The sequence below is a fragment of the Schistocerca americana genome, chromosome 1 (genome assembly GCF_021461395.2).
Source record: "Schistocerca americana isolate TAMUIC-IGC-003095 chromosome 1, iqSchAmer2.1, whole genome shotgun sequence".
Classification (NCBI taxonomy): domain Eukaryota; kingdom Metazoa; phylum Arthropoda; class Insecta; order Orthoptera; family Acrididae; genus Schistocerca; species Schistocerca americana.
The window spans coordinates 1,041,318,371-1,041,344,560 of record NC_060119.1 but is presented as its reverse complement, the minus strand read 5'-3'; the positions used below and the strand labels follow the sequence as shown (position 1 = coordinate 1,041,344,560).

General features: G+C 43.9%; 1 protein-coding gene across 1 annotated transcript in view; it reads right to left on the bottom strand.

Annotated features, from left to right (window-relative positions):
* Positions 1 to 26,190, bottom strand: part of LOC124549450 (phospholipase B1, membrane-associated-like) — a 271,696-nt gene that overhangs the window by 123,428 nt on the left and 122,078 nt on the right. The window contains exons 3-5 of the mRNA XM_047125245.1: positions 25,842 to 26,097; positions 13,894 to 14,120; positions 5,776 to 5,935 (exon numbers count right to left, since the gene is read on the bottom strand). Coding sequence (XP_046981201.1) covers positions 5,776 to 5,935; positions 13,894 to 14,120; positions 25,842 to 26,097 — 643 coding nt within the window. The remainder of the gene's footprint in view (positions 1 to 5,775; positions 5,936 to 13,893; positions 14,121 to 25,841; positions 26,098 to 26,190) is intronic.

Below are 26,190 nucleotides of genomic sequence, written 5' to 3'. Positions count from 1 at the left end.
TTAATGGGTACTACAAACGTGTCGTACACTTTTATCCTATCTTTAGATTTTTTAGGTTATCCTTCACTGTCGATATTTCTATAACCTCAAATAAGTGACAACTTCTCTGTGGATGAAGAGCCATGACATACAACGGACGCCGTGGCCAGGGCAAAGATAACACCATACGAGCACACCAGCTGCTACCATGACGACGGTGTCCTCGCTACGCAGGGGCTCCTAATGTTGTTGTTGTTGTTGTGGTCTTCAGTCCTGAGACTGGTTTGATGTAGCTCTCCATGCTACTCTATCCTGCACAAGCTTCTTCATCTCCCAGTACCTACTGCAACCTACATCCTTCTGAATCTGCTTAGTGTATTCATCTCTTGGTCTCCCTCTACGATTTTTACCCTCCACGCTGCCCTCTAAAGCTAAATTTGTGATCCCTTGATGCCTCAGAACATGTCCTACCAACCGATCCCTTCTGCTACACAAGTTGTGCCACAAACTCATCTTCTCCCCAATCCTATTCAATACCTCCTCATTAGTTATGTGATCTGCCCATCTAATCTTCACCATTCTTCCGTAGCACCACATTTCGAAAGCTTCTATTCTCTTCTTGTCTAAACTATTTATCGTCCACATTTCACTTCCAAACATGGCTACACTCCATACAAATACTTTCAGAAACGACTTCCTGACATTTAAATCTATTCTCGATGTTAACAAATTTTTTTTTCTGCAGAAACGCTTGCCTTCCCATTGCCAGTCTACATTTTATATCCTCTCTACTTCGACCATCATCAGTTATTTTGCTCCCCAAATAGCAAAACTTATTTACTACTTTAAGTGTCTCATTTTGTAATCTAATTCCCTCAGCATCACCCGACTTAATTCGACTACATTACATTATCCTCGTTTTGCTTTTGTTAATGTTCATCTTATACCCTCTTTTCAAGACACTGTCCATTCCGTTCAACTGCTCTTCCAAGTCCTTTGCTGTCTCTGACAGAATTACAATGTCATCGGCGAACCTCAAAGTTTTTACTTCTTCTCCATGGATTTTAATACCTACTCCGAACTTTTCTTTTGTTTCCTTTATTGCTTGCTCAATATACAGATTGAATAACATCGGGGATAGGCTACAACTCTGTCTCACTCCCTTCCCAACCACTGCTTCCCTTTCATGCCTCTCGACTCTTATAACTGCCATGTGCTTTCTGTACAAATTGTAAATAGCCTTTCGCTCCCTGTATTTTACCCCTGCCACCTTCAGAATTTGAAAGAGAGTGTTCCAGTCAACACTGTAAAAAACATTCTCTAAGTCTTCAAATACTAGAAACGTAGGTTTGTCTTTCCTTAATCTTTCTTCTAAGATAAGTCGTAAGGTCAGTATTGCCTCACGTGTTCCAACATTTATACGGAATCCAAATTGATCTTCCCCAAGGTTGGCTTCTATCAGTTTTTCCATTCGTCTGTAAAGAATTCGCGTTAGCATTTTGCAGCTGTGACTTATTAAACTGATAGTTCGGTAATTTTCACATCTGTCAACACCTGCTTTCTTTGGGATTGGAATTATTATATTCTTCTTGAAGTCTGAGCGAATTTCGCCTGTCTCATACATCTTGCTCACCAGATGGTAGAGTTTTGTCAGGACTGGCTCTCCCAAGGCTGTCAGTAGTTCTAATGGAATTTTGTCTATTCTGGAGGCCTTGTTTCGACTTAGGCCTTTCAGTGCTCTGTCAAACTCTTCACGCAGTATCTTATCTCCCATTTCATCTTCATCTACATCCTCTTCCATTTCCATAATATTGTCCTCAAGCACATCGCCCTTGTATAGACCCTCTATATACTCCTTCCACCTTTCTGCTTTCCCTTCTTTGCTTAGAACTGGGTTTTCATCCAAGCTCTTGATATTCATGCAAGTGGTTCTCCTTTCTCCAAAGGTATCTTTAATTTTCCTGTAGGCAGTATCTATCTTATCCCTAGTGAGATAAGCCTCTACATCCTTACATTTGTTCTCTAGCCATGCCTGCTTAGCCATTTTGCACTTCCTGTCGATCTCATTTTTGAGACGTTTGTATTCCGTTTTGCCTGCTTCATTTACTGTATTTTTTTATTTTCTCCCTTTTCCTACTCTCGAATTCCAGTCACCCATGACTATTAAATTTTCGCCTCCATTCACTACCTGAATAATTTCTTTTACCTCATCATACATTTCATCAATTTCTTCATCATCTGCAGAGCTAGTTGGCATATAAACTTGTACTACTGTCGTGGGCGTGGGCTTCGTGTCTATCTTGGCCACTACAATGCGTTCACTATGCTGTTTGTAGTAGCTTACCCGTACTCCTATTTTTTTTATTCATTATTAAACCTACTCCTGCATTACCCCTATTTGATTTTGTATTTATAACCTTGTATTCACCTGACTAAAAGTCTTGTTCCTCCTGCCACCGAACTTCACTAATTCCCACTATATCTGACTTTAACCTATCCATTTCCCTTTTTAGATTTTCTAACCTACCTGTCCGATTAAGGGATCTGACATTCCACGCTCCGATCCGTAGAACACCAGTTTTATTTCTCCTGGTAACGACGTCCTCTTGAGTAGTCCCTGCCCGGAGATCCGAATGGGGGACTATTTTACCTCCGGAATATTTTACCCAAGAGGACGGCATCATCATTTAATCATACAGTAAAGCTGCATGCCCTCGGGAATAATTACGGCTGTAGTTTCCCCTTGGTTTCATCCGTTCGCAGTACCAGAACAGCAAGGCCATTTTGGTTAGTGTTACAAGGCCAGATCAGTCAATCATCCAGACTGTTGCCCCTGCAACTACTGAAAAGACTGCTGCCCGTCTTCAGGAACCACACGTTTGTCCAGCCTCTCAACAGATACCCCTCCGTTGTGGTTGCACCTATGGTTCGGCTATCTGTATCGTTAAGGCACGCAAGCCTCCCCACCAACGACAAGGTCCATGGTTCATGTGAGGCTCCTGATATACGCTTTATAATCCATTCAACGGCGTCCTCACCACAAGGAGTAGAGGGCCTTGTAGTCTTTCCATGTTAACCGTTTTAGTAAATTGACTCCAATGTTTTCTACGTAAATGTACGAATAGATATATCATAATACAAGACGACACCAGTTTTTGTGTGTCACAAATTGATTTACTTTATATTATGTCACATAATGTAATATATTTTACGAGTTAACTACGGAACATTTGTTATTATTATATAATTAACACTATAATTGTAACTCTTTTTAAATGGAATGGTTCCTTTCTCTATCACTTAAATTTGTGTTAGACCAAGGTGACTATTAATTACATATAATAAACTGTATTAAATGCCGTTGGTTGCCGCTGGGGGTGTTACCGTCTATTCACGTGATCTCAGCACGCTATTTAAGCCCATACGTAGGGTTAGTCTCGCATAGTTTCCTGTCGTTATTTAGACAGGAGTGACACCACTAGCAGTCGACCAATGGGTAACATATTTTAAATTTACGTAATTTTAGCTGTTGTATAATGGAGTCTTTCTGACGGATATCTATGATTTCACAGTATAAACGCCCAGAAGATGAGCCCTACGTCGGGTTGAAACCGGTTGGCGTTATAATAATAATGCGATTAAGGCTGTTTTTGAATAATTGAGAATGACAGACGCTGGAATCCGTCAATATTATATTGTGGTTAAATAACAATTTTCTTCTGTCCTCTTTAGACCTAGCTGACTATCTCATTCTGTCGTTAGCATCAGTGCACAGTGATCTGCTTCAGTATTTTCGTTTCTTCTCACCCGTGCTACACACTGCCGCCTGACCGAAATACATAATTTCTCGGTCGTATCCATAGCCGAAGTAGCTAAGGAATAGTTGCTAGCTTGTGTTCGACGCGAAGGTACTCTATTTGATTGCTGGAGGTGGAAGAAAATTTCACTGCCAGTATTTGTACGGAAAGGGGAGGGGAGGTTACGGTCAAGTCCTCGTTTACATTCCCTCTCCTCAATGCGTATCTCATGGAACCCATTGTGACACTGTTATTGGAAGCCCGACGGACGATAGGGACGTATGCCCGGCGGACCGTTGGCGTTCTGCGAGAGTAGGCCATGTGCGTGCACTGCGTTTCACCGTCTCTCTTCTATTTCTGTCAGACAACACAAACATGAGATCACAATATACACACCTGAGTTACAATCAATATACACACCTGAGTTACAATCACCTACAATCAACACGTATGCTAAAGACACAACTCTCGTGCACCGCGTGGAAAGCGGCCATTATGCGCGGAGGAAGAAAGCCGATTAGGAGCCTCTGACTTTCTCAGGCAACAACCAGTGACACCCCCCCCCCCCCCCCCCACCGACCGGATTCCTTATAGAGCCATCCGAATACCTTTATGTAAGATCCAGTTCAATGTTTATGTAACTCAAGGCGCGCAAGTTACCCCGAATACGTTCAACCAGTATTTGAGAATGAGAGTACTTAGTGACTTAAAACAAACTTACACATAATTTCAAACGTTTCCGAAACTCTTTCTCGATGACACCACCCCACAAGGTAACGAAAGGAAGAAGGTTTATCGCTTACTACGCTTTCGCTGTTCTTGCAGTAAAACGTAAGCATCAATCATTATGTTTTATTCCGTTTTTATTTCTGACTTTGTTTATAACTCTTTGCATGCAGTATCTACATATACCACTGGATTTACATGCAAAATTATATCATTCTACGATACATAGATCAGCAGATGTGAAGTCATAAGCATTGAGCTGCGTGAAAAACCTTTAACTTTATTACTTCTTCGATATTTATTCTATTCGCAACACATTTCGCAGAAGGTATCAGCATATACCACTGGATGTACAAGGAAAATTGTATTACTGTACGACACGTATGTCAGGAGAGTGAAAACGAAACTGCAGGTCGACACTTGCTAGAGATACAAATGAAACAGGACTACAAATATGTGTGAAATATGTATGAAAAATATGTGACATGTGTGCACTTGGGAAAAGCCATGGGTAAAAAGCTTCTCCCAAACCCATGAAACGATTTCACCCAAACTTGGTGCACATATTCCTTACTAGCTCGAAATAAGTACTGTGAGCTAAGAGCCATCAACTCACTATTAGAGTGGAGGTGATAACGTGAAAAGAGGAGTGGGGAGGAGGAGATGGGCAAACAGAGAGGGGAAATGAGATGCAGATAGGGGGGAGGAGCAGATGGACAGAGAGTTAAGGTGGTGGACATGAGAGAAAGGGAAAGGGAGGATGTACAGAGGAGAGAGCGGAAGATAGACAGAGGAAGGAAAGATGAGATGGACAGAGCAAGAGGAAATAGACAGAGAAAGAGACAAGGAGGAGATGTGAAAGGGAGTAGGGGGAGATGGACATGGGAGACGAAGAGATGGACAGAGAAAGGAGGAGATTGAGAGCGAGAAGGGGGAGGAGGACAGAGTGATTGGGGGAGAATACTAAGAGTGGAGAGCAGGATATAGAGGGGTTAGGAAGAGCTAGAAGGTGTAGGTGGACTTAGAGAGGGGAGATGGACCGATAGGAAAGATGGACTGAGGGGGCAAGAGCAGATGGAAAGAGGGAGAGGCAGGGTGACATGGCCAGGGACTGGAGGGGTGGTGGTAGAGGGGATGGCTTAATGGAAGACTGAAATAAATACTTAGCGAAACGATACACGGTACCTGGCTAGTAAATAAATGAATAAATAACAACATACTTTAAGTGCGTCCTATACAGGTAGTATGAGACAGCAATGGGGTGATTTCCTACCTAGGGCTGGGATGAGGTTGACAAAAGCCCTGGGCATGTGCTGGTGCAGGTAGTCGAGCGCGTCCCTCAGACGGCGGATGTGGTGGGGGGCGGCTGCTCGCGCCGGGTTGTAGCACTGCGCAGAGCACAGGTCGTTGGCGCCGAAGAACACCGTCACCACCTGCCGCAAGAGTGACGCCAACAGCTCACACAGGGCTCCAGGGGATCCTTCAAATATATTTCTTCTCAATACTTGTGATTTTCTGCACTCTTTCCCCCATTTTGTGATCACGTGGGTACTCTGCGTACTAAGTGCATCATAAAATTTCAATAAACAATTACTCCATATTGAACAATTTGGAAAGGAAATTAAAGTTACTGGGGAACAAAAACTTGTCAATGACATTGTTTCTAAGAGACGACAGAAGACCTAAAGATCGAAACTGTCTTGGCAGATTAGAGTACTTGCCCGCAAAAGGCAAAGGTCCCGAGTTCGAGTCCCGGTTCAGCACACAGTTACAATCTGCCAGGTAAGTTTCATATCAGCGCACATTCTGCTGCAGAGTAAAAATTTCATTCTGACCTAAGGATCGACTGTATCTACATCTATACTCTGCAAACAATTTGTGATGGTGAACCACAGCATACCACTGTCACTTACCACCTTTCCTGTTCCAGTCATGTGTAATCCTAGGGAAGAATGATCGCCGGTATGCCTATTTATGAGCTCGCATCTCTCTAATTTAACTTTCACCCTCTTTCTGCGGGACAGACGTAGCACGAAGCTGTACGCTGAGGCTACAAAAGTCATGGTATACCTTCAGCTATCGTTTTGAACGTTGTAGCGCAGCAGCTCACGTTTCATGGATTCAACAAGTCGTTCAAGTCCCCTGCAGAAATATCTAGCCATCCTGTCTCTACAGCAGTCCATAATTTCGAAAGTGTTCCCAGAGCAGGATTATGGGCACAAACTGACCTCTCGATGGTGTCCCACAAATGATCGATGGCACTCATGTCGGGCGATCTGGGTGGTCAGGTCATTTGCTTCAACTGTCCAGAATGTTCCTCAAAACAATCGAGAACGCAGGGCCTGGTGACAAGACATCATTGTTTAGAAACACGTAATCCACGAATTGCTGCAAATGGTCTCCATGAAGCCGAATATACAATTTACAGTCAATGATAGGTTCTGTTGGGTCACTGGACCAAGTCCGTTCCATGTAAACACAGCCCACACCGTTTTGGAGCCCCACCAGTTTGCACAGTGCCTTGTTGACAACGAATGTGTAATAAAAATGGGGGTTCCTACTCAAAAATGGGGCTATTTCCATTGGGGTCTGGGGACAGATTACTGAACAACATTGCATAAGTATTTACGTCATTTCCAGGTTAATAACTATAGTTATTACATGTAATATGTTTTTAGATTGGTTAGTAACTCCAAGCATATGTCGCAAGAGCAACACTAATGCTTATTTTCCCCTGGGCAGCAGGTCGCCTGTTCAAGTGCTGATGCATGGATGCAAAACTCTTAATCTGTACTAACAGGTGTAGTCCATTTAGACGTGCAGTTACTACGGTCCAGGAAACATCAGGTCGTAAAGTTAGTAATGTCTTTGTGGGAAGACTGTTCAACATAAAAAAGATGGGTGTATATGTTAAGGTACCACACATTTAAAGATCTGCATTTATACCCGTTACATACTTTATATAGGCTATTTCAAAGTCCTTCAACCAAATATCAAGGAGGATCTAGGAGTAAAATATCGTGTTACAGGGAACAACTTTTGTTAGAGACATAATGTTTGCTGACCCTTCCAAGTGATTATAGGCCTCGTTTTGTATTGATTACGCCCCTCATAGCCTGCAGGGCATGCATAAGCACTCTGTGACATGTGTATGCGATGTGTGTTGTTTATAATACAGTGGTGCTCTGCATGAAGTGTGATAGGCTGAGCCAGTTAATGTTCTTGATTTGCTTGTAATATATCTATATCCGCTAAGAGAATTTAATTGTTAAGGTTTTATTCTTGAAAGTCACTCATCAATTAGTAGGACAGATAGTATGCAGCTCGCCTGGTTAGTAGCTCCAGCTAGTTTGGTGAAATCTTGTCAGCCCAGGATGGGCGCATACTACAGGACATCTTATACATAGAGTGTTTCAAAGTCTTTGCATCACCCGTAAGCAGGTGATAGATCACATCAGGGGGAACAACTTTGCTGGAGAGAAAATGTACGCTGACACTTCCAGGGGATACTAGACGTCTTGTTATTGAATTCGCCGACCCTGGGAGGAGAAGATTTCATCGAAATAGCAGGGTCTACTAAGCTGGTGTGCTGTATCTGCATGCTAACTACCACAGTAAACTGGTAGTGATTTTCAACAAGAAAAACTAGAGAATGAATATCTGTAAGCGGAGAAAGGTATTTTAGAAGCTCAGCTTACACACTTTCATGCGAAGCAGATGACTGAATCATAGGCAATACATAATGCATATGAATCCCGTAGGGTACCTACACCCTAACACCTCTCAGAGGCATAAGCAGTTCTAAAAGACTCCTAGTGTCTGCAGGAAGCAACAGCGAACATTTTGTGTAACAGTAATTGTTCCTTGTTACGTGATCTATCTACCTTGGATGTTTGACGCAAAGGTTTTTTGAAACACTCAGTAAATTGCTTGGCTAATACAACCTTTATAGCCCCTTTAACCTTAAACTAACGCACACAGTTTTAATAGGTTTTTCTATGCCCCCCTATCTCTGCTGTGCTCTGCCAATTGCAACCAGGGACGTTTTTCGATTCTTTATGCAAGCGGTCGCTTAGTCTGCTTTTCTCAGGACTATCCCAGCACTGCTTTTCTGCTTATTTCGTCGGTTTTTTTGAGTGATATGTCCCGCAGGTTTCTGTTTTTGAGCCTTTAGCCTTTCCCCTTCCCAAAACATCCCAATCTGTTATTACTCTTACGTATTCCATTTCTTTTCAGATATACATCATATTTACATGTCTTTGCATCAAACGTCTAGAGGTAACAGATCACGTCTTGGGAAACAACTTCGTGCCGAAGCTAGTCGTCTGTTTATTATTGGTCATGGCACTGGGAGTGGCAGTACGTAGACTATCTGTGGCGTGTGCAACGTGTTTGGCTATAGTACAATTATCTGTGCCGCGTGAAAGATCGAGCGAGGATGGAACAGTAGTTAGCTCACTAGACTTACATTCTCGAGGGTGTCGTTTCGAATTCGCATGCGGACATCCAGATTTAGATTGTCCTTGATTTCCGTAGATCCCTCTAACAAATGTCAGAATCGTTCTTTCGAAAAGGTCATGGCCCGATTTCATTCCCCATTCCTTCGTAATCCGCGATTATGTTCCATCTGTAACGGCAGCGCTGTCGACGGGACGTTAAGCTGTAATCTTCCTTCCCTTTTGCTTCCGCGAGAAAGGTGATAGGCCGGTCAAAATTGAGGTTGCTGACTCGTTTCTAAAGCATCTTTCTCCGGTTGGAGACCACACCGCTGAATGGAAGCGTCAGTGAACACATTGTCTGTAACAAAAGTTGTTCACCATGACGTGTTGTATCGACCCTGGACCTTTGATGCAAATACTTTGCAATACCCTGCTTTTATCGACCTGACCGCTTATTACGTCACTGTTAACCATCGTGCACTGTCACAGAATATCTACGGGACAACAAAAGATCATGGTTTTACTAAACTTGAGTTTAATCCAGAACTGGAGATTCTATATGGACGTCCAGGACCGGAGTAGTCGATTGAAGTGTCGAAGAAATGGCTCAACACAAGCAAGTGTATTTCATCATTGTTACTCAATATCTGTACCAATGAATGATCAACCACTTCCGGCGAACACAAGTTGTTTCCTCTCAGCCAATAATCTGGCATTAGCGAGTCAAGGCAAATCTTTTGAGGGTGTTGAAACCCACCTGACAGACGCTTTAAGAGAGCTGAGTGTCTGTTGCTAAACTTCGTCCTACTGTGTAAACGCAGCTGTATGTGTTTCATCTTAAGCACAATCAGTCATGTCGCGAGCTTAACATCACATTGCGAGGGATACACTTAGTAAATACGATCCATCAAAAAGATCTGGAAGTCATTCTGGGTCGTACCCTGACGTACAAGCAGCAATACGAGAATGAACGTGAAACCAAAAATAATATCTTTCGGAAGATCACTCATGTCACATGAGGCTCTCGATCAGAAACGGTGAGAATGACGGCACTCTACAGTGCTGCAGGACATGTGTGCCCAGTCAGGTAGAAATAAACACATGTGAACGAAGTTGAAAGGACTCCAAACGAAACGTGTGGGATTATTACACGACATTTGCAACTTACGCCACTTCTGAGATTCTACCAACTCGCAGGCATGGCGCCACCGGACATTCGTCGTGAAGTAGCTCTCAGTGCGGAGAGGACAAATCAGGCTTATCCAGAAAACCATCCATTATAGGGGCACATTCCAGCAGACATGAGGTTAAGGTCCATGTGTAGTTTCGTCAAGACCACTTCAGCGTTGCAAAAACAGCAGCTACGGCAAGGAAACATCCGTGGATTTAAAGACTTGAGAATAACTCGACCTGGCCACCCCCTTCAAAAACCCTCCCACCTGGGCGTCAAGGGAAATGGATCGTGTGAAGGTGACTCAACCATTTTCTATATGGAGTTGGAAAATCCAGGAGTAATATACCGAAATACACTCCTGGAAATGGAAAAAAGAACACATTGACACCGGTGTGTCAGACCCACCATACTTGCTCCGGACACTGCGAGAGGGCTGTACAAGCAATGATCACACGCACGGCACAGCGGACACACCAGGAACCGCGGTGTTGGCCGTCGAATGGCGCTAGCTGCGCAGCATTTGTGCACCGCCGCCGTCAGTGTCAGCCAGTTTGCCGTGGCATACGGAGCTCCATCGCAGTCTTTAACACTGGTAGCATGCCGCGACAGCGTGGACGTGAACCGTATGTGCAGTTGACGGACTTTGAGCGAGAGCGTATAGTGGGCATGCGGGAGGATGGGTGGACGTACCGCCGAATTGCTCAACACGTGGGGCGTGAGGTCTCCACAGTACATCGATGTTGTCGCCAGTGGTCGGCGGAAGGTGCACGTGCCCGTCGACCTGGGACCGGACCGCAGCGACGCACGGATGCACGCCAAGACCGTAGGATCCTACGCAGTGCCGTAGGGGACTGCACCGCCACTTCCCAGCAAATTAGGGGCACTGTTGCTCCTGGGGTATCGGCGAGGACCATTCGCAACCGTCTCCATGAAGCTGGGCTACGGTCCCGCACACCGTTAGGCCGTCTTCCGCTCACGCCCCAACATCGTGCAGCTCGCCTCCAGTGGTGTCGCGACAGGCGTGAATGGAGGGACGAATGGAGACGTGTCGTCTTCAGCGATGAGAGTCGCTTCTGCCTTGGTGCCAATGATGGTCGTATGCGTGTTTGGCGCCGTGCAGGTGAGCGCCACAATCAGGACTGCATACGACCGAGGCACACAGGGCCAACACCCGGCATCATGGTGTGGGGAGCGATCTCCTACACTGGCCGTACACCACTGGTGATCGTTGAGGGGACACTGAATAGTGCACGGTACATCCAAACCGTCATCGAACCCATCGTTCTACCATTCCTAGACCAGCAAGGGAACTTGCTGCTCCAACAGGACAATGCACGTCCGCATGTATCCCGTGCCACCCAACGTGCTCTAGAAGGTGTAAGTCAACTACCCTGGCCAGCAAGATCTCCGGATCTGTCCCCCATTGAGCATGTTTGGGACTGGATGAAGCGTCGTCTCACGCAGTCTGCACGTCCAGCACGAACGCTGGTCCAACTGAGGCGCCAGGTGGAAATGGCATGGCAAGCCGTTCCACAGGACTACATCCAGCATCTCTACGATCGTCTCCATGGGAGAATAGCAGCCTGCATTGCTGCGAAAGGTGGATATACACTGTACTAGTGCCGACATTGTGCATGCTCTGTTGCCTGTGTCTATGTGCCTGTGGTTCTGTCAGTGTGATCATGTGATGTATCTGACCCCAGGAATGTGTCAATAAAGTTTCCCCTTCCTGGGACAATGAATTCACGGTGTTCTTATTTCAATTTCCAGGAGTGTAGCACTTCCCCGTGACACCGGCAACTGTGACTACGGAGAAGAACAGAACATGGGACACCTAGTGATTGCCAGCTATGCCCTGCATCACGCGTAGAAGAAGATATTATGCTCCAAATGCATTTGGTGTTGCAAGATTTTAGCACCGTTAGTGTAGCTAAGTAATTATTTATTTTTATTTTGATTTTAATCGTAGTTACCACATACTGTAATCGCTTATTACACGAATAAATATAAAAAAAAGACGACACACACACACACACACACACACACACACACACACACACACGCACGCACATACTGAAGAGCCAAAGAAACTTGTACACCTGCCTGATATAATGGGGTCGAGCACGTAGTAGTGCCGCAACACGACGTGGCATGCACTCTACTAACGTCTGAAGTAAATTTTTAGACAACATAGTTAGATGGAGATAAACAGCGATTGATTTACTTATAATCAATTATTGAAAATGACAGTCACAGTGGCATCATGTATTTTGCCGCCAACCGATTTCAGCCCGCGATGGGGTCATCTTCACGGCAATTTACACCATTTGGTCGCTCGCTGGAGTCGTCACCCTGCCAGTGCACGGTTGGCAACAATCCGTGCACAGGCAGGGTGACGACTCCAGCGAGCGACCAAATGGTGTAAATTGCCCTGAAGATGACCCCATCGTGGGTTGAAACCGGTTGGCGGCAAAATAAACAATGCCACTGTGACTGTCATTTTGAATAATTCATAACGTCTGAAGTAGTGCTGGAGACAACTGACGCCATGAATCCATAAATCAGTAATAATACGAGGGGTAGAGATGTCTTCTGGACAGCACATTGCAAGGTCATATGTGCTCAATATCATTCATGTATGAGGAGTTTGCTGGCCAGCAGAAGTGTTTAAACCAGAAGAGTGTTTCTGTAGCCACTCTGTAGCAATTCTGAACGTGTGATGAGTCCCATTGTGCTGCTGGGATTGACCAAGTCCGTCGGAATGCGCAACGTATATGAATGGATAAATACGATCAAATAGGGTGCTTACGTACTTGTCACCTGTCAGAGTCGTATATAGTCGTATCTGGATTCCCAAATGCACACGCCTCACAACATTACAGAGCTTCCACCAGCTTGAACGTTCCGCTGCTGACATGCAGGGTCCATGGATTCGTGAGGTTGTCTCTATACCCGTACACGTCCATCTGACAGATACAACTTGAAACGAGACTCGTCCGAACAGGCAACATGTTTCCAGTCATCAAATGCCAACGTCGGTGTTGACGCGCCCAAGCGAGGCGTAAGGCTTTGTGTCGTGCAGTCATCAAGGGTATACGAGTGGCCTTCGGCTCCGACAGCCCATATCAATTATATGTCGTTGAATGGTTCGCACGTTGACATTTTTTGGTGGCCCAGTATTGGAATCCGCAGCAGTTTGCGGAAGAACTGCACTTCCGTCATGTTGAACGATTCTCTTTAGTCGGTGTTAGTTCTGTTCTTGCAGAGTCTTTCTCCGGCCGTAACGATGTCTGAGAGTGATGTTTTGCCGGATTCCCGATATCCACGGTACACTCGTGAAATGGCCGTACGGAAAAATTCCCACTTCATCGTTATCTCGGAGATGCTGCGTCCCATCGCTTGTGCACCGACTATAACACCACGTTCAGACTCACTTAAATGTTAATAACCTGCCATTGTAGCAGCGGTGACCGATGTAACAACTGCGCCAAACACTTGTTGTCTTATATAGGCGTTGCCAACATCAGCGCCGTATTCTGCCTGTTTACATATTTCTGTATTTGAATGCGCATGCCTGAACCAGTTTCTTTGGCGCTTTTGTGGATATAGTGAAGAGTAATGGTTCTGTAACACTAAAATTCTGCGTGCGACTGACGTCAGCGAAATAGTGCCTTAAGCTCGGTGCGTCTGTCCAATCCCAAACATGAAAACGAGGACGTTCGTCATTTTCCCGTGCGCATAAGATCCCGGTTAGGAGGGGTGCAGAGAGACGGCGTACCTTCCAGTCGCGCTGGTAGTCGACGCCGGGGTAGGCGCGCATCCTGCGCACGAGCGTGCGCGCCTGCTGCAGCGCGTCGGCGTCCGCAGAGACAGGGAAGGCGACGTTGAGGCCGGCCGAGGGCGCCAGGAACTCGCCGCGGCCCACCGAGTAGCCGCGCAGCGCCGGGTTGTACTCCCTGAGCAGGTTCGGCAGCGTCACCGCCTCGCGCCACGTGCCGTCGCCGCCTGCACACGCAAACACACACACCCGTTACACGTCCACACCCCTCAGAGACCAGGCATTAACTGGCAGGTTTCTCCTAAACTGTCACGCAATACACATCAGAATATTATATGCTCATTCTCTTGATCAATGTAGCCATTCTCTTACGCAGCCACATATTCAGCACCAATAGTGACGGTCCTGTTTATTGTCTTCGTTTCTCTTTTCATTTATTATAGTAAGGGACTACAGTGCCGAGAGCCATCGAAGTGACTGGGAAAATATAAGAGTTTCTCGAATAGGAATGAGTAGTGTCGCAAAGATGTTATCCCAGTGCTGAGTCTCACCCACAGGTATGTTTCAAAAATGGCTCTGAGCACTATGGGACTTAACTTCAGAGGTCATCAGTCTCCTAGAACTTAGAACCACTTAAACCTAACTAACATAAGGAGAGCACACACATCCATGCCCGAGGCAGGATTTGAACCTGCGACCGTTGCGGTCGCGCGGTACCAAACTGTAGCGCCTAGAGCCGCTCGTCCACCCCGGCCGGTGCCACAGTATAGTGCTACAACGATGAAAAATAATATTACGACGATGTCAAACTTTATTTTCATGATATAAAGAAGAACTGACGATACTAAAAATGTAATTATAATTTTATTATTTTAATTTTTGTGCTCAGTGAATCAAAGACTTTCTAGTGCACCGAATAAACTAGTATTGTTTGTACTACGAAACTATATATGGTCGTTAAGTGAGAACTGATTCTATGTAAGACATTTTGTCAGGGCGGATTTTGCTCTCGCACTGGTTGGTAGAGAAAGAAAAGTTTCTCAATCGATTTATGTAATGTGAATGTATAAAGGCTATAAAAGAGAGAGAGAGGGAGAGAGAGAGAGAGAGAGAGAGATAATCCTTGCGGACAATCACCATACTGTATAAGAAAAGGTAAATACAAGTTATTCAAAACAAATATCTCTAAAGTGTATAGTCTTATGATTTCTAAAGACTGAAAATTGTGGTGTTTAATCTAAACCTGTACTGAATAACAGCGAAGAACATTTATGTCATCATATATTTTCTTCGTTTGACCACGGTTGTGATTCGCATGTTACGTTTTGTTATGCGACGTGTTAGGAATATTTTCGTTATACGTGCAAAAGCGCACACAGCTTTAATAGGACCTGCATCTTTCGGCAACGATAACTCTTAATCAGTAGAATTACGCGAATACCGTCTAAATCTCAACCGTGATCGCAGAAGTGTTTCCTGGACCTGATTTTTATAAATGTGTAGACTTGAAAGCGAACAGCATTGCACCATCGCTGGCTCGCAACAATTGAAAGAAAAGAAAACAGGGACTGAACAACTTTAAATTTTAACGCCGTCAGCATTACGAAATCTGAACGACGTAAGTTAATTAATTAAGTATTAACAGGAAGAGAATTATTAAATTTTTAAGATTAAATCGTAGCAAGAATGTAACGCATTTTAGCATCATTACGTTTCTTTGCATTAGTACTTGAGTATCAGATACCATCATATCTATTTAAAAGACAGCGTGTAAATAAAATTGCGACCTTTTATAATTATTATTATAGCAATTCAACAGGTATCTCCCACAGCATTCGCCTCCCCCAATCCATCGGAATCTGAACGGTTCATGGGGACAGCTATCTACCAAACACAGCACTGTTCGAAGAATCCTTTTAGAAAGAAAAAAGAAGTCTAGCCTCTTGCCGCTTTCCAGAAGTCGGCGTGAGAACCGCCATTGCCTCAGCCGCCATAACAAGGAATAATGTTCTGTTTAAATTTATAAAAAGAACGTTTCCACTGGTGAATAGTGTCACTTTCAGTAGAACGCGCTGTTTTTCATGGGTATCTATGTGGTAGCTCTCTTACTTGTCAGCTCTAGAACTGTATCATGAAGAAGTCTCTTGGCTTCTTCCTGCCCTGATGGCTAATAATAACGAATTCCACAGGAATCTGTGTAACCTTTATTACTAAAATTTTACTGGACGGAACTTACAATCTCTGGATGTCCATCTTTTCAGAGACGGTTGCGGGACTCGTTCAAATCTTATTTTATTTGACTACCAGTTTCGGCGTTTAATCGCCATCTTCAGGGCCCTGACTGACGTGTAGGAAGATTACACCACGGTTCTGATCAAAACAGGGGCGAGCAATACTGGTATTAGCAGATTTCTGCTTCTATACCTGTATTTCTGGCCTCTGTTTTGTTCAGAATCGAGGTGGAATCTTCCTACACATCGGTCAGGGGCCTGAAGATGGCGTAGTAAATCGCCAAACTGATAGCCAAATAAAATAAGTTTGGAAACTAGACGGCTGAAAGGTGTTTAATTTGACATCCTGGAACTCACAATGTCTGGTTCTACTGGCTGGCAAGATTCCTGCTCTGACAGGAACAGTTAAGTCTCAGAGATTTACGACAGAGAACACATATTGCTGGGAGATGGGGGTGTAGGCACTTTCATCTAGTAGATGGAGGAGTAAAGACTTGGTGCTACGCTAGTGATGAATCTTGGTGTCATATGGAAGGATGTCTCCTCATGAGTATTGAGTACACAGAGACTGCTGAAATCAGAGTCTCCAGCCGCTACTCTCGCTGCTTTCCGTATTCATGCTACGTGTTTCGTAAGATGGGCCAGCATTGCAAGCACTGACGTGGTAGGAATACGAAATTGATTCATTCCCTTCGGGAGCCAGTTGCACAGTTTTAACGTTTCACAGCCAGATAGTTGCTCTCACTATGCAGCATGGTGAACGTTCTTGTGTTCTAACCTATTTTTCCGCAGTCCTTCTCTAATAAACTAACCACTTTTGCAGTCACTGGTCCTGTCTGGAAATCCCTCTCATAACTGTGCTTCTAGTGTGCGTAGCCATCTATGCCAACGTTGGATTTTACAGTCATAATTCCTTGCCTAGTAACTGTATGTCCATTCAGTTATTTCAGTGGGTAAGTAATATGTTGATGTTTACGGTAACGAATCTGATGGCTTTAGTGATTACTTGTTTTTGTAGATGATCCCTCCTCTGATTAATCTATGTGCCTGGCGTAGTAACCATATTTTCACGCTTAATTCAGCCATCCCTACTAATTATCATTTCAATAAGACATTATCACTTCAATTAAATTAGTTTTCCTGACCTTCTCCGAAGGTCACCAGAGATATAGCTTTAGCATCTAGCGCTGTGTTCAAAATGGCTCGGAGCACTATGGGACTTAACATCTGAGGTCATCAGTCCCCTAGAACTTAGAACTACTTAAATCTAACTAACCTAAGGACATCACACACATCCATGCCCGAGGCAGGATTCGAACCTGCGACCGTAGCGTTGGTCTGTGTTAAACAGCACAATTATGCCCCACATTATCTACTACCATCTTCCATATTGGAGACCGAGCTACCATCAGGCTCTGACCCGGTTCGATTCCAGGCCGAATTGGGGATTTTCTCTGCCCGGGGACTGGTCGTTTGTGTTATCCTCATCATTCCACCATCTTTCTTGGAAGTGGCGAAATTGGACTGTTTTCAGATTGGGACTAAGTACGGGCGCTGATGACCGTGCTGTTGAGAGCCTCACAAACCAAACATCAACTGATTAACCGTTCCTGCTCGAATAACGCACGGCGCGCTGCCTTAAAAACCAGGGAGATGATCGAGGTCCAGACGGAGATCGTGCGGTGCTTTTACGTCCATTGGCCTGGTGCAGCTGACTGTGTTTTCATGCGGTTTCCCACGCTCGTTTAGGTAAATGCTGGGTTGTTCCTCGATGTCCGACTCACTAAATGCGCTATACATACACGTGAAACACCATAACACACAAGAGTCGTAACACGCTGCTTCTCTACCTGAGGATAGCTAACGACTGTGACGACAGGCAGAGAATCCGGCCACAAATTTATAAACACTGCCGGAAAATTGAAACGGTAGACCCGTATGAAGGGATAAACGCTAGAAGAAAGAGAATCTATGAACTATATGCTGCAGATTGGGGATAAAAGACCACCTTCGATTGAAAGCTAAGCAACTTCGTATTGACATAAAACAGAAAAATAAAGAATATAGGCAGCTGACTAGACATTCCAACGGAATTACACTGTGGAATGAACGCTAAGTCTCCTAGCCCAATTCCCAAGTTCTCTTACTTGACCTGATGCCCATATTGTTTGCAAAACTGCTAGATGAAAATGATTTATATCTACTTTTCCCTCACTGATTCATAAACAATTTTAGTAACGTTTTAGTAATGATACCCTCAGTTTTCGTTAGTGGAAGAACGAATTTGGGCAGTTAATGGAAGAGCTTAACAGAGCGAGATTCAAATCATATCTGAAAATTACACACAAGAGAAAAATAAGGTAGAATCAACACATCAGAAACCTGTGTCTAGAGGTTACCACTGATGTCACGGAATCAGTTGATGAGTTTTGATATTTTGGGCAGTTGAAACTAATGAGAAGATTAGAGTAATTCTGAAATAGGAAGTTCAGCGTGTACTGAAAGTTTCGCCTTTTTCCTGTGAGACGTGGAAACTGAGTGCGAAATTCTTAAAGAAATATAGAGTGCTCAGACAGTAGCGGAGAGCTGAACGTTGAAAATTCCTAGCAAAGATAGACTCAACAAGCAAGTGGATAAGGGTACAGATTCTAAAGGATGACGGAATTATGACTAACTAGGAAGAAATAGGAATGGATAGATATGAATGTGGACAAATGTGTGGTATACAAACCAAGTATCACGCTGGATTCCAAGAGACAAGACACTCCGGCACCGTGATCTAATTCAAAACGGGTAGACGATATTACGAATGAGGGAGCGGCAGCACAGATGCACGTTGCTAAAATCTGTAAAGCCTAGAAAAGTAGGAAAGTACGGAACAGACCTTTATCCTGAAACTGATGAGAAATGTCTGATGATAACGATACCCATATAAAATGCTGATATTTATAAAAGAACAAACGTGGGAAATGCACAAGTGGTTCCATTAATAACTAATTGCGAAATTCAACAGGAACAAATGTACACAATACGCTACCTTTCTTTTATGATACTCTGGTTTATTTACAGATTTTTGAATGTTTTGAGTAAACAGTAACGCAGCTGCGAATGATATATTCGCATTTCTTCTCACTGTACTGTTGGAAAAGTTACGTTCATACCAACAAAACGATCTACTGCGTGTTTTCGAACCTTTACTAGCCAATTCTGCTCTTAAAAATAAATAAGAACAAATCTGTAGTATCAGCTAGTGCTACACTCAAAGAAAATGTTTCGGGCATAAATTTCTCTTTTTCGTGCTGCGTAGATTCGGGTCGTTATTTACAGCGCTACAGCACGTAACAAAGAGCTGGAGAGGTGTGGCATCACAGGTGTGTGCCCATTGTTTTTAAATACAATTCATGAATATTCCAACTGCTAAGCCCTAAACTGAGGTATATTAGGCTAACAATAGAACAATATTTAACGAATAATTTATAATTTATGGAGAAGTTAATTCATTCTGTTGGCTTTCGAGAATACAGGGCAGTATTTGACGCACCTGAAGTGTGATAGTCAGTAGAGCCGACATTCAAGTGTTATTGATTACCTTGCTCATAGCGACCTGACAAAAATTACAAAAATTTTGTTGATAACATTTTGAGTGAAGTAAAGAATAATTCTGTAGCTCCATTTTAGTTTCATGCTTCCTTGGTATAAGTACGAGAACAAATGCGATTTCATATCCAAATGAAACAGTTACAATTTTTTTGTAATTTAAATATGATAGTACTACATCAAAAATTTAACTATCTTTTGCTGGAGGAAGTAGGCATGTGCCCAGTAGTAGACAGGGAATAAAAAGGAAGAAATGGAGTTATAATATATTGAGCTACGTATGTTTGTGTTTGCAAATTAATATGACAAGTTTTTTGAGCGCTAAAGTACTGTACACGACATTCATATATTTCTGTATACCGATTGTGTCTATACACTAGTTACGCACAGAACACTAGGCCTGAGTGGCTGTTTTTACGTTAGTACACGTCAGTAGGGCGTGCCACGGTTAACAGTGAAGTAGTGACAAAGTAATGCAATAGCGTCATGAGCTAGAAAAGTAATACCATCTTTAGCCGTGCAACTGCTCCAGCTATCGAGCAAACACAAACACGTCACCATAGATAACTTCGCATGTAATTTAGAGATATACATAACTTTCTTCGAATTTTAAGCATTTCGCGTCTGTCTATAAAATCAACTTGTATTAGCTATCACCTGTCAGAAATTTTGTATAATAGTGAAATTTTTGAATGTATGGAAACGTAATGACGTATTAAACATTACGTATCTTCAAGACGCAAATAACATATGGACGAAATGCTTCAGATATAAGAACCAGAAATGATATACACCAAGTGATGTGATGCAGTGTGCACGTACAATAGGAGGGTCAGCTTCATTTACCCACCTGACTCTTTTGATTTAGGTTTCACGTATTTTCTTCAAATATTGTAAGGTGAATACTCCAGAGATTCATTTCACAAAGAAAATATCAGAACTTTTCTTGACACCCATCCAAGTGAAGTAATGCACCTCTACTAAGGATTTTGTTGTATGTGAGCGTTAAATCTGACGTTCCTGCTACTTTATTATTACTATTATTATTATTTGCTAGGAATAATTTGAAGGAAACCAACCGTTTCGCGTATAACGTTCTCGACAGTTTACTAACTCCGTCGTAGCTAGGCAACGTATGAACTGATTTGTAGAAATACAGATAAAAATTTCTCGATTACGAGACGAGACAGTCCTTCGCGTTTTAGAGGTCAGCGCAGCTGGCGGCCAAGCGGAGGATCAGCGTTCGATTCCCGGTACTGCCGTGGATTTTTGGTGGGAGAATTGGTACGGAGTACACTCAGGCTCGTGAAGCTGATTATTAGCGGTTCCCAGGACCGGGAGAACGTTGTGCCGACCACATGCCCCTCCATTCCGCATACAATGACGCCATTCGGAGAGGATGGCACGACGGTCGGTAGGGCCAGAACGGCGAACTTCACCTGCCTTTACCCTATACGCGTCAGTGCGAGCATTCAATGACTTTCATCGTCACAATCATCAGGTTTTATGCGACTGACTGTTGAAAAACATAGATCGTCTTATATGTATAGAGGGAGTGAGATAAAAATTCAGACCAGCACCGTACGTGCAACATATAAATATCCTGGATCTGGTGGTTAATGAGATTAGCTGAACAGTTATGTCATTAACCAGTACTGAACTTTGCAGTTACAATTAATTGCAGCTATCAAATAGAACTGTGTTTAATACATTCAATACATCAGTAAGATGACTTCAAATTCAGTTACACACATTTCAGTAATCATTCACTCGGCAAGTCAAGTACACGCAAATTAACACGGTGCTGTCTGCTAGCTAAAATTGGTAAAGACAGAAAAACATTAAATACTGAAGTGAAACAGTTTCAGAGACTTATCTGGTCTCATACAGATGCGATTTTATGTATATAGACTGAAGCGGCGAGCGAGAATTCAACCGCTGTACGAAGGTGGCTTAGTTGCTAACGCACAGGCCTAGTGAGCACGAGACTCTGGTTCGATTCCCGCCTTTGTATTAATTTCCACTCGCCGCTTCAGTCTATATACACAAAATCACATCTGTGAGAGACCAATAACGTCTCTAAAATTGTTCGCCAGGGTTTCAGGCTGGATCCTTTATTTATGTTCAATGCTGAGGTGCTATTCCAGAACATGGAGAGCCTGGCAATTCTGTTCGTATGTAAGGTGGGAGGCGTGCCAGGGTAATCCATGCAATTCTGTGAACCGCTGTGTCAAGAAGACATAGTGGCTAACGCAACTGTCTTGTAATCAGGAGACCCGAGTTCGATTGCCGGCTTTGATACAAATTTTCACACGCCGCTTCACACTTTATCCAAAAAAAAAATTAAATACTGGTCTAAGTTACTCAACAAATTAGCCATTGCGCTGGGAGTTTTAGAGCGCGCTTACAGCAGTCAGGGAGTCGGTTAGTATGCTTACTGAAATTACCAACAGCTGGAAGATGGAATTGCATCCCACGAACGAATCATGCTGGTGTGATAGAGACATTGGTAGTTCTTCTTGCAATCACTTCCTTTACAACGGTTTATCCAGCAGGAGCATGACGGTTAGGTTTTCGCTTATGCACTTCCCAAGTACTGTTTTCATAGATATCTTCTCTTGAGGCACATTAAGATTTGATTTTCCTTGGCGTTAGTATGCTTATTACATGTTAAAATACTCATTAGTGTACTCCTGTTGATATCAGCAAAGTCAGTTTTTTCAGACTGTTGTGATCAATAGATTAAAACAAGATGCTGTAGATCTTGGTATATTTGTAGGTTTACGTACGCGATCTAAAGAGTTTAGCGATTGTTGGCTGCTACAGACGATGGTGTGAATACCAATGAATGATAATTTGAAGAAAGGTGGCGAAATAATTGCTTGTGCAGACGAATTCTTTGTTTTCCTCATGTTATTCACCTACCTGCCGGCTAGTGTCCCGACCGTGGCTGGCACTGAATTCTCTTCTAGCTCGTGTTCGGTTGATGGTTAATTAACATAATGGATAGGACAACGGATAGAAGCAACAGATAAGAGAAAGTACGCGTGTTCTCATAACATCTACGTATAGTTCTTCCAATAACACATAATAAAATGGCGATGTGGCCTGATACGCGAATATAAGTGTAAATTTATGAAAACCAGGTCCTATTGCTTCTTGATGCGGTATAAAATATAAAACATTCAATCGTATGACAAGTATTGCATTAAGACGGTGCACCCCTTAAGCTACGAGAGAGTGCGAGGAGAGAGAACATGGAGAACTTCGTTCACTAAGATGAAAGGTAATGCAACCCAGGCAGGGTACTTCAAACAACCAGTCCATTATCGTCTTTAATAGCGCACCGTATATTGTGTACTGAGCGATTAGCAGCACGAATTTAACTATCTGCAACCTCGCGAGCGGAAAGGTCAACAGCGGTAAACTGAGCCCAAGGTACGCTCGCCGGCCCTAGGATATCGGATGGTTCCGAAATCAACACCATCGTAATTGTTCACCTTCGTTCAACTCTATCAACTCGTAACAACTGGGCGATCATGGAGTCTGTTGTCATTTTTGTAGCCAAGAACCCTCGGCGCCATAAGCTTCGAAAGACAAAGTTTGGTTAGTATATAGTGACAAGTTTCGTACAGATGTGTATCCTGTCCATACTGGAAAGATTCAGAGAGCAGATTGGACAGTATACACAATTATTTATGACAGATGTTTACGCAAACAGTGAATTTTGATTGAAACTGTTCACTTAATGCTCCATTTGCTCATAGTATTCCGAAATTTTCGCTACAAAATTCTAGTATCTGTAGAGGGGAGTGGGTACATAATGTTTTGATTAGGAACCCATATCGTCCGCAGCTCGTGGTCGTGCGGTAGCGTTCTCGCTTCCCGCGCCCGGGTTCCCGGGTTCGGTTCCCGGCGGGGTTAGGGATTTTCTCTGCCTCGTGATGACTGGGTGTTGTGTGCTGTCCTTAGGTTAGTTACGTTTAAGTAGTTCTAAGTTCTAGGGGACTTATGACCATAGATGTTAAGTCCCATAGTGCTCAGTGACATTTGAACATTTTTTTTTGAACCCATATCCCGAAACTTACCGTTTCCGTTCTACGACGGTTTCACTTCAGATTTGTAATGTGTCCACGTCTGCTGAGGGAAAGAGATAAATCTCATAGTTGCTTCTAGAGATGGGTTGTTCGTGAACTAATGGGTCCAAAGGAAAGGTTCACCAAGATGGACGGAACGAGCGAGGAACGAATTCTAAGGAACCGTCTCTCATAGTTCACTTCGGTTGCGGCTTTCTACTTACAGTTCCCGGGAACGGGAAACGGTCGGTCCCGTTCCCGCAACGGCACGTAGGCCGGTCTCGTTCCAGCCTCGGTCCCGTTCCCGTCTGTCTCGGCCTCGGCCTCGGTCTCGCTCGCCCGGACTCGTCCTCCTTCGCGCGGCCACTCATCGCCGTTCGTCGCAGTTCCACTGGTGACTGCTCGTAGTTAGTTCGGTATCGATTAGTTGTTGCTCGTTTCGTTCGCAGTCTGTACTCGGAGCCGGTCTTTCGTGCGCCACCTTATATTATTTCACTGCGATCAGCCACATAACGCTGCAGTCGCCTAAACGAGATGTTCTGCAAAATCACGAAAATTACAAGTGTATGAGAATTCTGTTATGAATACAAACTCAGTACTCCAAAGGGGAAGTAAGTGCCACCTCTTGGCGCCTACCATCTTCAGCCAGCTATGATACTAATTTTTAGTTTTTTAAAGAACCATATACCAACCACAATGAACGGTGAACGAGTAAAAATGAACGGTTCCCAAAAAAGAGCGATCACCAGTGAACTAGTTCCCAAGGATGAACGACTTCCCTCTTCTCTAGTTGCTCCTCCTGGTGCGAAGTAGGGTAGATCATTTAACATCTGCCTTGCTTTGAGACCTATTAAATGCCTGTGCTTCGCCGACACAGTAAATATGGTTCCGTACATGTTTTCGAAATATACATTTTCTTGTATACTGGGAAGCCAGGATCAACGGAAAAGCTGCTAGTCTGCTGTATCACGAACGCTTTGTGCAGAAACTGTCTGCCCAAGTTACTGTATCGCGTTAAAGAGAAACCGCCAACGAGTACTCGAACAGTTACGCGTGCAGTGGGTGTCAGTCACAGTATCGCCTGGGACTTCCAGCGTGAGCAGCAGTTACATCCGTATCACTCACAGAGTGTACACGGTATGGCACCAGCCGATTTTCCACAATGCGTTGCCTCTGCACGTGGTTCCTCCACCGTCGCGTAGACACACTGTTATTTTCACGTCGAATGCTTTTCACAAATTAACGTAATTTCGGTTGGAACTGTGTTCTGAATTCGCGAAACAGCCATGTCTGGGTAGACGAAAATCCTCGTGTGAAGTATGTTCTGAGATTTCAGCACCGGTTTGGTATTAACGTATATACAGGCACAAATGGTTCCAATGGCTCTGAGCACTATGGGACTCAACATCTGTGGTCATCAGTCCCCTAGAACTTAGAACTACTTAAACCTAACTAACCTAAGGACATCACACACATCCATGCCCGAGGCAGATGTTAAGTCCCATAGTGCTTAGAGCCATTTGAACCATTTTGCACATTTTTTTTTTTTTTTTTTTTTTTTTTTTTTTTTTTTTTTTTTGCTCAAGAAAACAGGTTTCAACAGTCTTAGCTGTTATTTTAAGGTCATTAACATTTTTTGTAGAAAAACATGTTCACTTTACGCTGAACCTCGTACACAAGATGTCAAGTGGATGAAAGTCAGCACTTTATAAACGTTTATTTGTATTTAAAAACACAGAGCCCCTTGTCGAAAACCACATACATATTGCTCACAGATGCTTGTTACATGATACAAATACGGAAATACAGTACACAAAAGCACTTCAAATTACATATGCTGGACACTACAAAAAGATGTTTGAGACCTGAAGATGACAGCTAAGAAGGTTGAAACGGATTGCGCGATCTTGGCTTTTGAATAGTTTCTAATTATTAAAACAGATTGCCCTTCAGTACACTCGTAATGAGAAAATTCAATCACATCCAACGCAGCTGAACTGTGTTCCTGATAGTGGTTCATGTGGTACGACCACCAGGTACGTACCTGCGCACCAGGAGACGCCGCGATACTCTATTATTGCGCCGAGCGCGAACTCGTCGAGGGCGCCGTTGCCGGCTACGAGGCTGTCGCCCATGGCGGCGACGACGTCGATGTCGCCGGGCCTGAGGCGGTGCACCGAGGAGGGCCTCTGGGCGGAGCGGCCGCCGCGCGTGTCACACGGGAAGGGCGTGGAGGCGGGCACGCGCCGCTGCCGCCGCACCCACTCCGGGAGGCCGCTGTCCAGCCGCACCGTAAACACCTGCACAGTGGCGGCGCTGTAGAGCATCTACATTTACATCTACATCTACGTGATTAATCTAGGAGTCACGATAAAGTGCCTGGCGGAGGGTTC